At 40.4% G+C, this 20,289-nt stretch overlaps 1 protein-coding gene across 3 annotated transcripts; it reads left to right on the plus strand.

The window, feature by feature from the left end:
• Window positions 1-254: 254 nt before the first annotated feature.
• On the plus strand, window positions 255-19,559 carry LOC116325635. Of its 3 annotated transcripts, none has more exons than XM_039620425.1 (20): window positions 255-326; window positions 3,947-4,280; window positions 7,187-7,338; window positions 8,116-8,269; window positions 8,468-8,660; window positions 9,073-9,167; window positions 9,325-9,511; window positions 9,700-9,797; window positions 9,903-10,056; window positions 10,144-10,262; window positions 11,184-11,351; window positions 11,760-11,873; window positions 12,292-12,344; window positions 12,596-12,710; window positions 14,213-15,260; window positions 15,370-15,524; window positions 16,173-16,226; window positions 16,360-16,429; window positions 16,519-16,720; window positions 17,875-19,559. In XM_039620425.1, the coding sequence occupies exons 2-20, from the start codon at window positions 4,136-4,138 to the stop codon at window positions 18,364-18,366; spliced, it is 3,768 nt and encodes a 1,255-aa protein (XP_039476359.1). In that variant the 5' UTR covers window positions 255-326; window positions 3,947-4,135; the 3' UTR covers window positions 18,367-19,559. The 3 variants fall into 3 exon arrangements, with proteins under 3 accessions (XP_039476359.1, XP_031602455.2, XP_039476360.1); XM_039620426.1 differs by having other exon boundaries at window positions 259-326; window positions 4,124-4,280; XM_031746595.2 differs by lacking the exon at window positions 16,173-16,226.
• Window positions 19,560-20,289: the final 730 nt, after the last annotated feature.

Here is a 20,289-nt window from a genome sequence, read left to right on the forward strand (position 1 = left end):
GATATTTTGCTTGACATTGTTCCTTGTACTAGTGTCATTTTATGATCATTTACCTACTAATAATTTAAATAACTGGGGTTTTTGCCTCATTATAGCTGATGGCTTTGAATTAGAACACAGGAGTATTTGTGTGTGTGTCCGTGTGTGTGTGTCAGATTGTGTGTGTTAAGTGGGTGTGGAGGGTGTCCAGAATATGTGAGCTGTTGCTTGCTGTTCACTCCCAGCTTGAAGCTCAGCAAATGCATCAGGAGAGAAAAGAGCAGAGGCACACAGAACCTGACTGAGAGCAAATTAATGGGCACCGGCGCAGAGAAAATTGTTCTAGAGTAAGTATCAGTTCTCTATATGAGCTTTCATTAACCCTGTGATGGATACATTTTAATAGAAATCTTATGAAAACAGCATGTGTGGGCATCTGAGGTTTATTTTTTTACAACATGTACCTTTAAACTATCAAACTAGCTTTTAATATCAAAGCACATGAAAAGCAGCAATTTTGTAGTTTCTGAAAGTGCTTGTGCTGCACAACAGGTCCTGAATTTGTATGTCTATTGCATATCTAGTGAAGGCATGGTCTTAAGTGTCAATAAGCAAAGAAAAAGATGAGATGTAGGCAGCAGGTAATAAAATAAATTGAATCATAACAATAAAAAAAGTAGGAATAGTGAATTAACTGATGGTATCATATTAAATCTACTGTATTTATTACATGTAATATGTAATTGTTGCTTTTCATAAACAATGCAAAGCTGTTTGTGTATTGCTTGTATGTCTCAAAAAATGTCAATTACTGTTAAAAGATGAGCAAAAATGAAGTTTAATCAGTGTCTGACAATCATCTTGGAAGCTGAGCATGTGATTTAACTTATGTCCATTTAAAAACAGTCACAGCTCCTCATACAGACCTGAGCTATAACACCTTATTTTACCAACCGTGAACTTAGCATTTTTCGACTGCTGCATCATCACCTGGATCATTAATGTTTCTATGTATTGCGGCACAGTGCGGGGCCAAAAATCTCACTCTGGTGTCACTCAGTGGTGGTGACAGAAATTCAGTGTTTGTGCCAAATGTTGTCTGTAGAAAGGAAGCTTACAAGTGAGTGTGTGGGCTAGAAACATCTTAATGACATGCTAAACAGTGTAAATGATCTATTGTGAGCCTTGTGAGTCAAGCAAATACACACCCCCCGGCTCTTAGCATTATGTGAGTATAAGCAGCCCGTAGCCCTGCTGAACTCACCAGCAGTGATGGCTAGTGTACTAATGTCTGTTTTGTCATTGCTTTAAGCACATCATCACTGGTGATTTCTTTTGTTCTTTAGCCGCAATTGTGGTGATAATTATAAAATTAAATTTACTGATAGTTTTTTCTTTTTTTGGCATGTACTTCTGTTTGTCCATTCACGCTGCTTTTGGTTCAAATTGTCCAATATGGAGATATCAACTGTAGAGTGTAATGGAACCAGAAAGCACTCGCCTGGTTACTTAGTAGCGAGCAGTTTCGCTTAGTTTCAGTTTTCTTTCTAAGAAACTGGGAAGTAACAGGGAAATAAGTCTGTGGCACAAAGCTGAACTGTAATTGCTAGTTTCCTGTTTTTTTGTGGCTGGTGGATCAGTTCTCTCACTGACCACTTTATTAGGTACATTTTGCTTATACTGGGTCACACCCCTTTTGGCTTTAGAGCAGCCTTAACTCTTTGTTACACAGATTCAACGAGGTGTTTGGAAACATTCCTCAAAGATGCTGATCTAGATTGATTCATCCCAAGGGTGCTCTGTAGGTTTCAGATACAATTACTGTGCAGGCCATTTGAGTACAGTGAGTCAATGTCATGTTCAAAGCAGTTTGAAATGATTTGAGTTTTGTGACGTGGTGTGTTGTCCTGCTGAAAGCAGCCATCAAAACATGGCTGCTTTCAGACATGGTCAGCAACAATGCTCAGACAGGCTGTGGTGTTTGAACGATGCTCAGTTTGTGTGCCGGGAAATATCCCCCGCGCCATTGCACCACCAGCCTGAACTGTTGATACAAGGCTTTCATATTCCGTATCCCAAATTCTGTCCCTACCATCCAAATGTCACAGAATAAAATGAGATTCATCAGGTCAGGATAATCTTCTATTGTCCAAATTTGGATGACTCGAATAAATTGTACGTTCATTTTCCTGTTGTGCGTTTTCCTGTGTTGTGCATTCAGAGATGCTCTTGTGCATCCTGTCATTTTACAGTAAGTGGTTATTTGAGTCACTATTATCTTACTATCAGCTTAAAGCAGTCAGGCCATTCTCCTCTGACTTCTGGCATCAAAATGGCATTTTCACCAAAGCAACTGCTGCTCATTGGATATTTTCTCTTTTTTTCTGTAAACCATGTAAACAGTTTCTGAAATACTTAGACCAATCCATCTGCTAAGAACTATTTTTTTGTGCAGCTAGATCAGGATTTGTGGAAAGAAACATTGTTGCTGAGTCTTGTTTTTTGGTGATTCTGTGTTATAGGCCAAGGGGAAAATACTAGAATCCGATTTACTGTGAACTCTCTCCAATGTGTCATCTGCTACTTTTTCATTGCGTTGTGTTCTTGACAGATTTGCAAAATTGGCACTGTCAATATTATCATAGAACTGTTGATTTTTATTTCATTTTTTTAAAATATCAAAGTTATTGCCTGTAAACGGTTATAGATGAAAAAAAAAACAATCACAAAGATCATGTTTTCAAGTTGCTTCCTGATGCTTGTTTGCCGTTTGGTTTTCTTATGGCTCACTCTTCTGCAATAATTTAATGGCAGTAGACTGGACATCAAGCTCCCCTTAGTCATTTGTATTTTTTTAAATGTATTTTCTGATTTTTTTTATATATATTCATGAGCAGTCTACTTTTTGTATACAGTGGTTGTCTTAAAAATCATCCCAAATATACTAATAAATGTATCCATTATTAGCTTTTTGACTTTGTCATTGTCTGGCTTTAACTATATACTATAATTGTTCACTCGTGGAACTTCATCATCACATTCAAATAATAAAGGGTGAGGCCTTACATGGCCATACTGAGGATCATGAAAGCCTATATGATCAGACGGGTAGCTGTCCTCGCAGGGACCCATAACTGATCTTTACAGTACAAAGCTCCGCAGCCTCTTTTCATGTCACTTTCATTGAGTGGAGGGCCACGGTGCGAGCTCTATAAAGTGGCTGGGCCCATTCAAGGGACTAAAGAGGACAAAGCTGTGCTCACTGCGGCACCACAGACTCACAACCAAAATAGGAATGAAGCAGAGGGGGAAAGGGAGGGGAGGGTGTTAACAGAAAGACAGGGAGAGAGGGAGGGATTTTAAATTAATCAGCTGAATATATTTACTGAAACCTGATGAGAAATGGTTCTCTGCAACACCAGGTTCACTCTTTGTGGTGTGTAGTGTATGAAAATAAAAGTCATATCACAGTGGAGAATCTCTGGAACACTTTCATATATTTTTACATCAGATTGAACACTTAAAATATGAGAATTACTGCCTTAAAATATGAATAAATATCCTGGTTATTTAAAAGTTGGAAGTATATGATGCTATGTGCTACTGCCTGTTAATGGTAATGATGTCTTGGGTATGAGCTAACCCATTGTGTCTAACAATGGGTCATTATTTTAATACTAAATCAAAAGCACAACATTAATATAAAAGTTACACCCACCATGTTAATATAACTGAGTAGATTTACCCAGTTTTGTGTCAGTATATTTATCCAAACTGAACCTCATCCCCCCAAATTTTTTACTGGTTGATAACTTTGTGTTATAAAAACCTATTTGATTGCTTTCTTGTGTGTCTGCATGTGGCTTTAACAACAGCACTACAGAGCTGATAAAACCCCTTCAGAACAACATAACCGTTTATAGTCATGTTTTGCTTCTGTCTCCTCCTTAAACTTAACCCTTTGCAGTTCGCGATACACAGCATGCATCGCCTCTGCTGCAGAGATGCTTTGAAGATCCTTTTTAGCGTGTCCATTGCCAAATGAAGACCACACACTGCAGTGCTGCCAGTAAATGTGCAGTCTCCATCAATGATAGTAAGTAAAGAGAAATAAGAGCTCCTTTATGTGTGCACACTCTTCCAGCTGACACCATGGATGAAGCTGCAGGCTGGTCTCCTCGTGGCTCCCATGGAGCTCGGCAGTAGGATGCAAGTGTGTGTCTCCATCTGTTTGCTCCCACAGATGACTTCCCATCTTTGCTTACTCATCCTGTCTGGCTTGGCAGTCTCATCCCAACTTGGTGAGTCTAGCTACTCTTTTGTTTTTATTGAGTTTGGCCACAAGATGAAGTCAAAAGAAGTGTTGTTGGTCAATAAGAATGTCACGAAATTAAACAATGACAAAAATTTTCAATTAAAATGTTGAAATGTGGTAGCACTGTGCTTAAGTAAAGCTTAGATGTACTTGTGCTTTAGCCTGTTATGGCACTTTACACTTATGTTGCTTCCAGAAGGATTATTTGTATGTTTTATTACACTACATTTACAATTACCTTTAAACTTTTAAACAAAAAAGGAAACAATCATACAACTGACATATTCTCTCATGAGAATATACTCATAAATGTATATACTAATAATAAAACTACTACTACTACAACTACTACTACTAATAATAATAGTTCATGCTTCTTAAAGAAGATGCCTTTACCATCCTGTTCAAATACTGAAATTACTAATAAACTAAAGCTTTAACCTCTGGTTCAGCAACAGTGATACTATCAGCTGTGGGTAAAATTGAAAAGATTTTATCATCCGTATTTGCTGAATGAAGAAATATGTCAGCAAATGATCAATTTATTACTATTCAAGTAAGAAAATAACCATCTGTCACGTTCCTGGGTCTTCATACTTTTACTTATATCTGGTAGATATCAGCCATATTAAATGGCTCGCTTTTTGTTGACACTCAAGTTTTGGTCCAAGTTCCTTCGTGTCTGCATTTTGGGTCCGCTCTTCACAACACATAGTCTGCCTCAGCCAGACTGTGACAGAATGACCTGACCATGCTGGACCCAGCAGACATTTATTTCAGTGACTTTTTTGAATTCAAGATTCGTGTTACACAGCTTCGTGGACTTTGGATTATCTCCTGTGCAGGGAAGCAGGGGGAGGAGAAGGAGGCTATTCGGGCTCAGTTGACCCAGATAGCCATGGCTAACCCAAGTTTTATGGACTGCCTGCCTGCAGACTTAAAGAACTTTGCTACAGCCACGATCTCCTTTGCCTCACCATCATCGCCAGAGCAGCAGCTGCCCAGTGTGCAGGCTGAATCACCCCAGCCCTGCGGTGATGCAGCTCTTCCTTCGCCGGCTATGGGAGTAAGAGTCGGCTTATTCAGTCTCTCACCTGTGTCCATGCCTGTGTCGCCACAGCAGCAGACTAGTGCTGCGTTTTCCTCACCTCAACCGGTGGCTGCGCCGGCCTCCACAACCGCGGCTTCCAAGTCGTTACCACGGCTCACAGCAGCATGAGGTGGGTGATTATATTCTGAATCCAAGCGTTTTTTCTAAGGAGAATATTGAAACAAACACTGCCTTAAAGGTTCATGGGCATGTTTATGAAATGACTAAGACTGAAAAATCACGAGCCAAGTCTTCCACGGAACATCTTATCCCTCTGCACAATTACCTAGCATCCCTGTGTATTGATCGTGCTACAAACTTTGCTTCCAAGAAGTCAATTTATAAGACTGTTTGCACTAGAGATGCTAGACGTGAGGCTCAGCTAAGCCCCTGTGGGACTGAGATCCAGGCCAGGTTGGAGTTTGTGCAGCCTTTTCCAGTGTCTTCGGGGCGGCCCAAGGAGCCTGTTCAGCCTCATGCCACGTTAGCTGGAGGGGCAGAGGAGCCCATCCAGCATCTCTCCGTGTCTGCTGACGGCTCTGGTGAGTCCTCTCAGCCACCAACTGCTTCACCAGCTGGCCCTGCCACGCCTCAGCCAGAGGTCTCCGCACCTGCTGGCCCTGCCACGCCGACCCAGCCAGAGGTCGGCGCCACGCCTGGTCCTGCCTCGCCGACCCAGCCAGAGGTCGTCGCCACGCCTGGTCCTGCCTCGCCGGCCGAGCCACGTCCACCACTCCCTACATCCGCTGCCAAGCCACGTCCACGTCCAGCACGGCTGTTTCTGGGGCTTGTCAAAACAGCCTGTCCATGGAGACCCACCAAACCACCCAAGGGGTCACGTCCACATCCACACCACCGTCAGCCGTCCGGCAAGCCACCTGAGGGGTCTTGTCTACGCCATCGACCACCAGCCAAGCCACCCAAGGGTCTTCATGCAGGCCCACGCCGCCATCGACCGCCTGCCAGACCGCCCGACAAGTCTTGTCCACGTCGCCGCCGGCCACGAGCCAAGCCGCCCGAGTGGGGCCAGCCATATCTGCTTCGCCACTGCCACCTACCACGTGGTTGGCCCCCTGAACCATTGAACTATGAACTGCTATGCTGTCAACCTCCAGGACGGCCCCCCGAACTAATGAACTGTGGACTTTTGTGCCGTCACCCTCCTGGTCGGCCCCCTGAAAGGTTTAAGAACTGTCTCTTGAGCTTCAGTGCCTTTCATAGACTAATGTTTTGCACTTTTTTTTGTTGGAATTTTGCTCTGGCTTTGGTCAGTTTCGTCTGTTGTTCCACGCCATGTTTCTAGGATTTTCCATGTTTAGGTTTTTTGCAATGTTCAAGGTTTTGTTCTTTACCTTTTGTGTTTAGCATCTAGTTTTCCCAGTTTAGTTGTAGTTAGGTTCTTTCTTGTGTGCATCTGCCTTTTGTTTTTGTACTTTTTTATCAGCCATATTAAACGGCTCGCTTTTTGTTGACACTCAAGTTTTGGTCCAAGTTCCTTCGTGTCTGCATTTTGGGTCCACTCTTCACAACACATACAGTCTGCCTCAGCCAGACTGTGACACCATCAGTTGATGTCCCCTGCAAAACAACATGAACACATCATTTAAATCAAACTGATAATACAGTGTAAGGCTTAACAGGTTTAGTTCAGGTCTAGTTTTAGTTTTAACATTCACCTGACCATATCTGTAATATCAATACTTTTACTTAAGTAAATCCTTTGAATATTTCCACTAGTGCTGGATAAAATATTGAATAACATATTCAAACCACACTGAATGGATACACTGTGTGTGTTCCAGGTTTGGAGGATGTTTTCTTCAGTCCGCTGGACCAGACAGTCAGAGAAGGAGAGGGAGTTTTCCTCCGGTGTGTATCAGGGGAGAGTTCACCTCCTGCAAGCATCACATGGCTCAAAGATGGAAAGGTGGTCACAAGAGGTAGACAGATTCAGGTAAAAAACAAATTCAGATTTTAGAAGGGCATCAAAGACTACTTTCTTGCAGAGGACAAAAAGCAGTAGATATACTGTATCTGGTAGATATTAATGTAGTAACAGTCTCCATTAAACTCCAAGACAATAATCAGGCACAGCATGTAGAACAGTTTTTACACTTTGCATTTCTTCTGCAGTTTAGACAAATCCAAGCTAAAAGGCCAATTTCATTCTCAAATTCATGTTTTCAACTGTTTTTTGTGAATTTAAAGTCATAGTTTGAGCCTCAACTTGATGGTTCGACATAAATTTCATGTGTAAGGCGCCCACCTACACCGCTGGAAACTACTATAATCAGATCAGGCTGTAGTTTCCCTCTTGTTCTTCTTAATATATATATATGTATATATATATGTATATATATATATATATATATGTATATATGTATAAAAAAAACCTAATTGATTAGGAGTTTGATTACCCTGAATTATTATTATTATTCTTTTTAAAAAAACAGCATTTACTGAACCTGCTCTAGCAATTTATTGTAGGCGCAAAACTTCCTGCATCTGGAGAGCTTGTTCACAGAACACAGTGCTGACTCAAATGCTGGGCAAGCTTACAAATAGAAATTGATTTGAAGAATTCACAAACCTCAAGGAGACTCTGAAAGCCTCATAAGAGAAAAAACACTTTTTATTTTACTCAGGGCAAAAATAAAACAGAATTACACGTTATTTCTTTTAACTTCGATATTGGACATATTTTCCATACTGTATGTGTCATCCTGCTCAGGGTGAATATGGAGGTGGCCACCAGAAGAAAACGTCAGGCACTCTTCATCTTTTCAACATAACATTAGAAGATGAAGGGGTTTACATTTGTGTCACACACAATCCTTCACTGAACATCAGCAAGAAGAGCAAACAAGCCAGACTTACTGTGCAGGGTGAGGCTTTTTCTTTAATTCGCATTGACAAATTTTCAAATTACAGCTGATCCAGGAGAGTTTATTACATATAAATCCTGAGCTCTCTGGTTTTAAAAAAATACTGCTTTAATTAAAAAAAAAAAAACTAAAGAAATTTATCATACTTGTGTTTGTTTGCAGAGGGTTAGTAGCTTACTGTGACTGTCCACCTTGCAGGGGTCCCTCGGAGGCTGCAGTTCATCCAGGGCCCTGACAACATCACTGTTGCTATAGGAACTGAAGTCTCCATGCACTGCAGTGTTCTCGGCTTCCCTGTTCCCATGGTGCACTGGTTCAAAGACGGGTGCCTCCTGATGAACTGCTCCGGCTCGTTCAGCCTCCAAAACAATGGACAGCTGCTCACATTCAGGTCCAACACTGCATGGCAGAACAGGAATATTAATTCTTTATTGTTTAACTCCAACTGTGGTTGACAGTTGATAATACAGTCAAAGATTTGGTCTTTTTTCTTCTGGTACAAATATAATAGTTTCTGGTTCTTACTTAAAGAAGGCACAGAGGAAGGATAAAGATTGGGTGTTTTAGAAAAAGGAGACATTTCTGTAAATATTCTGTATTCCCTGCAGGGTTGCCTCACAACAATCTGCCACTGGGGGTTTCCCTCCAGGAACTCTGGCTTCCTCCCACAGTTCAAATATTAATTAGTGATTCTTGGCTGCACATGAGTCTGTAAAAAAACAATAAAAAAGCAAACAAAAACCAGAAGAATCCTTAAATATTAAAATGAAAGTTAAAATATTTTTTGTGTTTGTCTTCTACAGAAATGTGAGCAAGGAGCATGAGGGCTCGTATCACTGTGAAGCATCAAACCAGAAAGAGACAATCAGGTCGCAGCCAGCCTTCCTACTTCCAGCTGGTATTGTAAACTCTGAACTGTTCAACTCAAGCAAGTGAATTGCCTTGTTAAAACCGTTTAGATTTCTGCTTCAGCAGATTCCATGCTGTAAAAATCTGCAAAATCCAATAAAAGCAGATGTCCAACCTTATTAGTGATTTACATTTTGTGTTTACAGAAATGGACTGGAGTTTTGTGCAGCAGCCCACAAATCTAACGGTGAAGAGTGGCAAAAATGTCACGGTCACCTGTAGGCCTCCGTACAGCAGACCAGCAGCGCAGGTGTCCTGGTTTAAAAACAACCGGCTTCTCGCTCCCGCTGATCATGTAACAGTGCTGCCCAGTGGAGATCTGTTCATCCACAGGTCATATAAATTAAAACTAATTGGGGCAAAACTTGTAAATGTTTTACTTTAGTTAATTTGCATTGTTTACGGTATGTTTAGCGCTTAACACGAAGTCATAGAGTTATAAAATTGTGCCTGTAAATACAGCTCGAGGCAGTTTTTGTTTTTAAAAGCTCTGCTGACCTGTTTCATAATTTTCTCTGTAGTGTGCAGGAGCACGATAGTGGCAGCTACTTCTGCAGGGCCTCAAACACCCATCTTCAAAGATTTCTTACCTCGAGACGAGCAACACTCACTGTTCTGGGTATGACATCTGGCAGACCTCCCTACTATCTCACTGGAAATATATATATATATATATATATAGGTGCATAATAATATTCCTGACAGTGCTTTCCCTTCCTTGCAGCCCCTCCATCAGTCAAGCTATGGCCCCAGGTGTTGACGGTGCCTTTGGGTGCTCAGGTGGCGCTGGAATGTCAGGTGTCTGGCCACCCTTTACCGTCCATCAGCTGGATGAAAAGAGGCCACACCAGGCAGACAGGAGGCAAAATTGCACTGGGGTAAGTTACAGTGTTCTGACTTTTGAAAATTTAGTACACAAGCTGTTCATACTGTAATATATGGCAGCTTTCATGTTTCTTATTCAGACAGAGAAATGCCACTCTCTACATCCAGTCAGTCCGGAGCTACGATGAGGGGGTGTATGTGTGCGAGGCGTCCAACACACTGGGACAAAGCCATGGCACAGCACTCCTGAGAGTTGCTGGTAAATTTTAAACCTTACTGTTTTGCAATGTATTTACCCCTCAGATCAATAGGTGAGTCAAAGTCAAGTCAGGAGCATGTGCCTGATACTTACTAAGCATTTATACACTTTAGACGGTGTGGTTGGTTCAATACTAGGTATGACGACAGGTATCTTCTTGTTGTTAATGCAAACTTTTTAGATCATGATGAAGGAGAGGATTTAGATGTGAGTTTGGTCTGACCCACTGATAAGTGTACTAAGTAAAGCAAACCCTAACCAGGAAGGCAAAGCGATTGTTGTCCCTCTGCTTTGTGCCCCTATTTAACATTGCTTTTAATTTGCAGTGAATTTGTAATTCCCTATAAGGTATCTTCATATAGTGTACATAATATTATCAAAGCATGGGTGTGGTCCTCATTGGCAGATCAACAAGTGTGTGTGATCATTTATTTTAACATGTCAGCTGTACTGTGTTGATTCGAGAGTGCAGGAAAACTAGGCTGCAAAAATGAAAAATCATGAATATTTATCTAATAGATATTAAGCTAAAATGTATTAAAGCAAAGCAAAGCAAAGCAAAGAAAAGAAAAGAAAAGAAAAGAAAGATTCTTCTTGTGCAGTACAAACGTCTTACAAATTTGAAATTAAAGGACATGGAGATCACCTTGAAATCCAGTCTTGCAAATGTAATCAAAGTAACAGACCATTTGAATGAAATTGTAAGTTTATTTGCCATCTGCACACATTGCTAGTTTATTCTAAAGAATCATAGTCCAGGTAGCAGAACATACCGTGTCCTCAAAGTTTTACATAGTTACTAAAATCTTTACAGGGGAACAGTTCTTGTATGTGTTATTTCTTTAAGGCACTTCTATGATCTATGAGCTTTATGTGACTTTTTTGATATTGTCTTTTCCATTTCCCCTCTGCTTGGGTCAGTGAGCCCTGTAATAGTGGTCTTTAAAGATCAGGTGACCTACACGATTGGGACTTTAGTGGTCCTGCCCTGCAGAGCAGTGGGGATTCTGCCTATCACATACACCTGGACGAGGGGCAGAACAGAGCCACAGTCCCCTATCAGTACCACTGAAGGCAGACACATAGATGGTGAGTCTAGTTTGTCTGGAGTCATTCTGCATTACTTTTCATCATGAAAACAGAGTAACCGTTTCAGGCACAACTTCCCCTACTTCATAGGTATGTAGAAGAGAATGAAATCTGAAGAAGTTAATGTAACACATAGAAGAACTTTATTGCTTGATGACCCTGATTAAGGCCACAGATCCAGTCAAGCAGTAGAGTTGTTCTATATACTACATGTGCTGCTGCAGCTTGAACTTTCTCAGCATTTATTTTAATCACCAGGTCCATCATTTGGAGTTGTTTTCAGCATTTAAAATAAGTAGCATTCTTGGCAGAGATGGAAGTATACACGAAAAAGTTTTTCTAATTCCTAAACGGGATGCGAGATCTCAGCTCTTTGTGTTTTATAATGTTTCATCTTCTGGCCTGCAGAAAATGGATCCTTGCATATTTCCAGTGTGCAGTACTCTGATGCAGGAGAGTATTACTGCACTGCTGAGAACCGAGCAGGACGACATCAGAAACGGATGATCCTCATCATCACAGGTGTGTTGATTGACCACCTCATGTTATTTCTTCTCAGTGGCAATATTACTAAAATCATACCTAAAGCTGAACAAAAATAAGGATGTAAAATGTATGAACAATTTGGTGATTTAATTGAAGTGACAGACTCCAATATGTTGAGATCAAAGCTTTGTGAGGGATCAGACTAGTTTTTTCAGGACATTGAGATGTTTTTCATGACCATCAGTGTATGTTTGGATCAGTATAATAAATGTGGGTCACTCAGATACTTCTGTCAGGGGAATTTGCAACTGTCTTCTGGTCATTTAGAGTGAGTGCTTATATGAAGTTCTACAATCACACAATGCATACTTATGCAACAAAATACTTCTTTGACCCCATATACCCAAGTTTCCTTTTCTTATTGATTCTCTTTCATGTCGTCCTTTGTCTTAAGCTGAAAATCGACCTCCTGACAGAGGCAAACAGACAAGACTGGTTTTGTCTGCTGTGAGTATTGAGGATGTGGAAGTCTTTCCTGTGGCTTGTGTTTGTTCCCAAATCATTTTGCTAAACCTTGGTTTTATTTTCATAAGCAGTTCCAGTGTAGAAGCTGTAAATTCTCTAAGTGCACTTTTTCACACAGATCATGATCTTGTATTGTCTGCCCCTGTTTATTATTTGGTCTGTGGACTTAGTCATTTTTGACTGTGTCAAATGTGTCTCCTCTGAAAATAATCAGTGTTTTGAATATTTTTTAGAGCACCAGCGATAATGAACAACATCCAGCTTCCAAGTGGAGCGACTCAATAGCTGAGCAGCGCTTTAAAACAACACGTTATCCACATGTACAGGAAAAGCGTAACGAGACAACATGTATGTATTAAAAAAAACTTAGCTACAGTCATGTGATTTGTAGGTCATTCAACATAACAAATATATAGTTGCAAGTTAACAGGCTAAAATAAGGTGTTATAAGGTTATGAGGTAAAATGAAGATGGCTGAAAGCAGTAGTAAGGTCTCAGTCATACAGGCCTAGAGACCACTCAGTGACTCCCCCAGGCAACCACAGGTCACTAAGGAAAAATGTGTATTCCTAGATTTTAGAAGTTTTTAGTGGTTGCTGGCAGTTGCTAGGTAAAATTGGTCACAAAGAGGGATTCAGATCCTCAATGAAAACCTTGTTGCAATTACTTTGGTTGCCAGCAGATTGCTGTGGTCAGCTGCAGTTTGCATGGAAGACATCAACTTTTTCACCAACACTCACCAACTACTCACCAAGCAGTACTGAAACAGTGTGACACAAGTGGAACAGAAACTGTTCCCCCTGAAACTCTCTCACCCCAACCGGTCGCGGTAGATGGGCTCCCCTCCCTGAGCCTGGTTCTGCCGGAGGTTTCTTCCTGTTATAAGGGAGTTTTTCCTTCCCACTGTCACCAAAGTGCTTGCTCATAGGGGGTCATATGATTGTTGGATTTTTCTCTGTATATATTATTGTAGGGTCTACCTACAATATAAAGCGCCTTGAGGCAACTGTAGTTGTGATTTGGCGCTATGTAAAAAAATTGAATGGAATTCAACTGAATTGAATTGAAACTAAAAGTATCCCCTTTTGAAACTTCTTGATTAGAGCTGTAAGACACAGCTTTGACCCCAAAGGTTTCCAGGCACCGCACCTTTTCAAAAATTCCAGCAAGCACCTACCAACTGGTCAAGGAATACTGAATTTTCCCTAGTAACCTGCGGTTGCCAGAGAGTCAAGATCTATGTGACTTAAAGCTATGACTTAAAGAGTCATTCAAATAATTGTCTGCTTCCAGTCTAACATCAGAGGAAGAAGCAAGCATGCAATATATTTTTGTAATATCTATTATTCAGGCTTGGTCTTTGTACCAAGCTGCTTCAGTGGCTTTTCCAGGTTAACTGCTGAATGGTATGGTGTACCAGAGTCAGGCGATGGTAGAGTTAGAAGTTTGGTAACAAGAACTTCTCACAAACTTTCCAGGATAAAGGTATCATTTCCATTTTGTGGCTGTTACCTTGTCACAAGAGAAAAAAAAAAAGATGTGTCAGGACTTCCAAAAAGCTAAAGGAAGTGCTAAACGCCAAATAATCCTGCTATAAGAGTTTTTCTGCTCAGATTTCAAAATTTACATGGACATATTTTGTTTAAAAAAGTAATAAATTATATTATTGTGTCTATGTTAATGCTACTTTATGATTCAGTTACAAGAAATTGATTGTAATAACATTGTAATAACAAATTGTAATAACATATTTTTTCCCCTGAATGACACATAATGATAACACACAACATAAAATTGTTTAGGATATATCAAAGAAAACAAAGCATAAACTCTTTATTTTATATTTTCAGGTACCAGCCCAGACAGTGCAACTACATTTCCAACATTTTTAAGAAAAGCTGGGGCTGAGCTAAATATACCATTGAGGACGCTTGCCCATGTTTCACATCACCATTTGAAACAGCCAACAACCAATTCCACCCAGTTGTTACTCAATCAGATGGAGCCTCCTCTCCATCTGAACCTCCAATCAGAAGCTCTACACACCCAAGTACCAGTGACCATTAAACCACATTTTATTTCACACAGTGAACCAGCTGCAACACAGAGCCTGGCACCTGAAGTAACCAGTGGAGTGTTGGTCGAAACCCTTCAGCATCCATTCAGTGAAAGTCGATCCCATTTGAGACAAATGCCATCAAAATTTCTGCATTCAGCCAGTAACAAGTTGTTTATAGTGCCCAGTTCTCAGGACCATACTCTGCCTCAAGTTAATCAAATTGCAGAGACATCAATAACTCAGCAACCATCTCAGCTACGCGCTACTGGACCTTTTGGCTTTCTAAAATCGGACCCCTTCATGACAAGTCCAACACCAAATTCTGTTACCCACACTAAGATGAGACACACCGATTCAGTCACCCTGACAGTCGCCTACAAAACATCATCATTTCAGCCTTTGCAACCTTCACCAACCCTCTCACAAACAACTCAAACTGATCTTCAACACTCCTCTACCTTAAGTTTTCTACCAAAGTTTCATCTTGAGCTTTCTACAATTCAGTATAATCTGCCTTCAACAGATCTTCCATCTTCTTTAATCTCCAAGCCTCCAATATCCAAAATTCATCTTTCAACAACAACACCTTCAGCCAGTTCCAAACTTTTTCAAACCCAACCTGAATCATCTCCAACACAAAATTCACAGCTTCCATTCTCCACCATCCACCCTTCCGATCAGGCCCTCCATCCTTCATTGTTAGACCCTGAGGTAGTCCAACAGGTCAACAGGTCACATTGGCTGAATACTACTCATGCAAGTCATCCAGTTCAGCCAGAGCTCACAGACTGGTTGAAGAGGAACACTTCCCAGTCACCCATGACTAGCAATGATCCCAGGTAGGCAAAATAAAAAGATGATAGATTGATGAATATTTCACCTGAGTTTATTACATTTAGTGAACAAAAGTAATAAAACATCAATAAGTCACTATCTTCTCCATTTCAGAGTGAAGCAGCAATCACCATCATGGCTGCCTGTGCTGGAGAAACATGACATCCCCATTGTGGTGGGAGTGGGTGTATCTTTGGCTTTCATCTTTATCACTGTTACCTTCTATTCTGTGGTACAAAAGAATGAGCCCGCACCAACAAGCCGAGCAGGTCAGCAATACGCCCTGCATGACATGCTAGTGTCTTGGTTTTCCTTAAATCATGACCATATTTTGGCAAAATCAAAATGATTGGGGGGGTGAGGCTGCGACAGTCTAGTGATCTGTCCAGGGTGTACCCCACCTCTCACCCTATGGTAGCTGGGACAGACTCCAGCCCACCCTCGACCCTGAAATGAATAAGTGAGGATATTAGCTACTGAGGTGCTAGTGAAACAAGTTGTAATTAACTGTGGATTAGAGTGCTAACTTTGGCTAGTAAAAAAGACTCAGACAAAAGACAATATTTAATTAGCAGAGAAAATAACAAAATATGCAATGACACGCTGGTTTAAAGAAGCCAAAAGCCTAATAATAATAATACAGCTACAATTTAAAATAATGGATTGTATAAAAATTTCACCTCAATAAATTTATTATGAATAGGAAATTAAACTATAGAGACTAAAACCAGGAAGTAAACATTTGTATTTTTACTTTCAGTGCATTGGCATTTTAACATTGACTTGTTTAGGAATTAACTCGCTTAAAGAGCCGCCCTCAAGTGGCCATTTAAAGAATTGCAGGTTTTTCCATATACACTTGGCTCAAACAACCATGATATAACATAATAATAACTGAGCTCTACATGTGCTTTCAGATGAATTTTTAACACTGAACACAGTCTGGTTACCTCTTATATCTTTTTTCCAAGGTAAGCTAAATTAGCTTTATTTTAAACAGGTAATTGATCCAATTGTGTGACTCTACCAGAAAGCACATATGTAGAGCATTTTAACCCACACTTTTTATTATTACATCAAAACCACATTACATGTCTTTGACAGCTCAGAGGAATTTAGGTGTTCCCATACGACATGCTGAACGTCGAGCTGCAGGACGTACGTATGAAAACAGGTACTCTATTTCTCAGAATAGAAAAATAAATTAGCCTTCACAAACCATCTTTCTGCATTCTAAACCGAAGTGTTGTATGTCTTATGCAGAGCGTTTGAAGATGATGACTGTGTTGCAGTGATTGAACAGAGCCCCAATACATCAGAAACCCGAGCCAGACCACCAGGGCCCAGCCTGGTTACGGTGCAGATGGAGCCCACGTTTGACCAACTACAAGAGGATACCCAGCGCTCTCTGGACAACCACTCAATCACTGTAGAGATGTACCCTGAGCCTATTCTTGACACCAAGGTCTGGTAACACAGAAACACGTTACCATAAAAAAATGTATCCAGAAATTTGTATCCGTGTTTAAGGGGAAGTTAAGAAAGTTACAAATGTATTGAGGCAACACAATAGTATTGTGATCAGCACCATTGCCCCACAGCAAGAAGGCCCTGGGCTTGAATCTACCGAGCAACAGGGGCCTTTCTGTGTGAACAGCCAATGATGATTCTTCTTCTTCTTTGGACTTCTTAGGCGGTCAACACATCAGTCGCAGTCTCACCCCATCCCTTACATCCTTTAACCCTCTTTATGTCCTCTTTCACTAACTCCATGAATTTTCTCTAGGGTCTTCCCCTTTTCTTCCTGCCTGGCAGCTCCATATTAACAGAAAAATACTAACATATTTTGCTTATTATATTGACTATCCCTCCTCTGCACATGTCCAAACTATCTCACCCTACCCTCTCTAACCTAGTCTCCAAACTCATCAACCTGAGCTGTCCCTCCAGTATACTAATTTCTAATTTTGTCCTGGTCACTCTCAGTCAAAATTTGAGTATCTTCACGTCTACTACCTCTCGCTCTGCCTCTTGTCTTTTTGTCAGTGCTTTCTCTCTTGGCAATGATAATTTTATTTAAATAGCACATATGCTTTACATAGAAGATAAAAACCTGATTGCTGCCTCTTGCTGCGATCCTTCTGTCACAAATCACCCCTGAAACTCATCTCCACCCACTCCATCCAGCCTGGATAACTATAAGAGGATGGATGGATGGGTCACACTGTTAATGATAAATATTAGAAATTATTATATTTAGTTATGAAAAGAGCATATCCAGCTTTGTTTATTTAACTAACAACTGTGGCATAGTATATAACCTATAGGGGGAGCTAACACCCTATATAAGTGTACAAACAGTCACAGTTTGCACAGTTTAATAAAAAGAACAAACCATTAACGTAATAAAAAAAAAGTACTGCACTGAAAACAGTGCTGATGTCTCCATTTAATTTAAACTGGCACATGCAAGGAGTAAACCAACAGCCTTCTTGTAATAAAATGCTCAATCGTCAGAGTAGTTTTTAAAGATAACAATGTGGCAACAGTGTAATGATTTCAATGCATTTTAAACATTTTTCTCTTATGTTATTATTAACAAATACTCTCTACTTTCAGATTGATCCTTCTCTGGAGGAGGAGAAAGGGTGCAGTTTGTCCCAGCCCAGCATTCAGGTGCACTGTACTGAGGATTGGACCAGTAACAGAGGAGACAACCAAAGCCCATGCCAGGACACGTTGCCTCCTCCGTCACCCTTAATCTCCCGTTCTCCTTCCCCATCGCCACCATCCAGGCGCGAGGAAGGCGTGCACTCTTCTTTAACACTGCAGAGTGCTGAGCCATGCGTTGCACCCATCCACCACAGTCTCAGCATCTCACATGGCAACCCTCCACTGTTGCTGTCTCACAACGTCTCTGTGGGCCTCACCACAGTAGCTGTTGATGTCCATTTTTACCCTGCAGCTACTGCTCCAATGGCAGTAGGGACTAGTACTCACATTAATTCAGTTTCAAACTCCTCAGCAGTGACTGCACCTCTTTTTAGCCCCACGTTAGCTAACAGCCAGGAGAATGATCAGTCAGCTTCCAGGCTGCACCAGTGTAAATAGCTACATTATAGGACAAATCATCTTCAGTGCTGGCACACATTAAGTGAAATGGGAACAAAGTTTTGGCTAGCTTGATGGTGTGGAGTTAGGAATGCATAGATTACTAACGGGCTGGCTAGCTGATCCAAATCACATTTAAGGGTGTTTTACACCAGTGGTGATAAGTAGAATATTGTATTTCTCTTGGAGTTCATTTACAGATTTTTTCTGTGTGAAAGAAAAAACAAACGTGAAAAAAAAAAAGTGCGGCAGACCAGAGTCAAACACCTATAGGTGTGAAAATGCCGTAAGTGACAAAGTAGCTAAGTTGCAACAAAAGACAAACTAATATGACACCTGAGTAATTTGCAAAAGAACACATTATAATGATTCAGTTCTCTTTGCCATTAAGTATGAAACTAGAACCAGCAGAAAGGCCAACCAAACTTGCTATAGGTAATGATGTGCCATCATCAGTAGTCTCTGATGAAACCCCAGTTAATCAGTTCACCTTGCACATCTGTGCAGTGTCACAGGTGCTATTCATAGCAATTGTGCAAAACAGTTTTTTATGTTTGTGCAAAGATTTAATACAACTAGATTAAATCTGTTAAATATTGACAAGTAGAGGTAAGCGTTAGCAGATTTCCCAGTGTCTAGTTGTCATAACCAAACAGTGCTAACGTTTTCTTGGCTTTAGCTGCATACTTGATGCATGATTGGAATCCCCATGCACACCTTTTGCCAAGGAATACAAATACATTTCCCAAAATGAATGTAAAACAGCTGACTAAGGAAGCAAATATTAAGTATTATCTTTCACATTGTTTTTATTATATATGTATTTATTAGCTTTAGGACACAATTGATGTATTATTCTTTAATGGCTACATTTACTGTCAGGTTGTTTGTTTTTGTTTTGTTTTTTAACCGTGAAAGAGAAAATGTATATGTAGTATGAATTTATCTGTTTTACAGGCCTAAATGTAGGTAGGGTAGCTTGAAGTAAAAATACTGTAATTTGTGTCTTTTTTTGTTAAACAGCCAAGGATACATGCTTTGCAATTGTTTTGTGAAGCAGTCCTACAAACCTTTTTTGGTTCATGACTCATCATCATGTTGAGGTTGACTGTTACACCTTTTTGAAACCAAAGGATGTTAACTGGTATGTCAGTGAATATGTAGGCAGTACACCAAAAGAGTTTCACTGGAGGAACACCTACATGCTGTTAAAATGTTAGTTGCATTACTTTATTAAAAAGCTGTAACTGTCACCATGTGCTTCATGAGTCCATATCCTGTATCCACTGTGTGTCCACTCTGACAAGATGCTAAGATGCCAGCAAGAAGCTTTCTGCACACCATGATATTGTTTTCATATCTTTCGGCAAGGAGACAGTAGTCATTCAAAGTTTATCTGGAACTGTTTAGGTTAAAATTATGCTTAAAGGGCAACAGAAAAAGAAAAACATGAAAAGACACATTATAAAGAGCATGAGGGAGAAAAAAAGGAAAAGGGAAGACTGATCTATAGGATAACAAGTGGATCTCAAATAGGTGGGAACTCAACTGGGAATAACTAACATAATGAGTGTGGAGGAAACTAATCTAGGCACAAGATACAGAAAAGAACAGTCAACAAAATAAAATGGGAAGAGAGAGACAACTGAATAGGGAGACAAGATTAACTTGACTAGGTCCTTGCTGTGTCCATGTGTGATTTCTCTGAGTAGTCTGATATCTATAACACAGGTTAGATCAAACTGTGGGACAGCCACTTATATGAACTATACATGACTAAAATTCAGCTTTGTTGTTGGTTTGTATTGCAGTGTCCTTCTGAAGTGGAGCATGCCAGAATGCAGTCTCATGGTTTAATCAGTAATTCCTAACTAGGTAGAGATGTTGATATGAAAGTGAATGTTTGTCTCTCTGTGAAATCAA

Source organism: Oreochromis aureus, linkage group 12 (assembly GCF_013358895.1).
Source record: "Oreochromis aureus strain Israel breed Guangdong linkage group 12, ZZ_aureus, whole genome shotgun sequence".
NCBI lineage: Eukaryota > Metazoa > Chordata > Actinopteri > Cichliformes > Cichlidae > Oreochromis > Oreochromis aureus.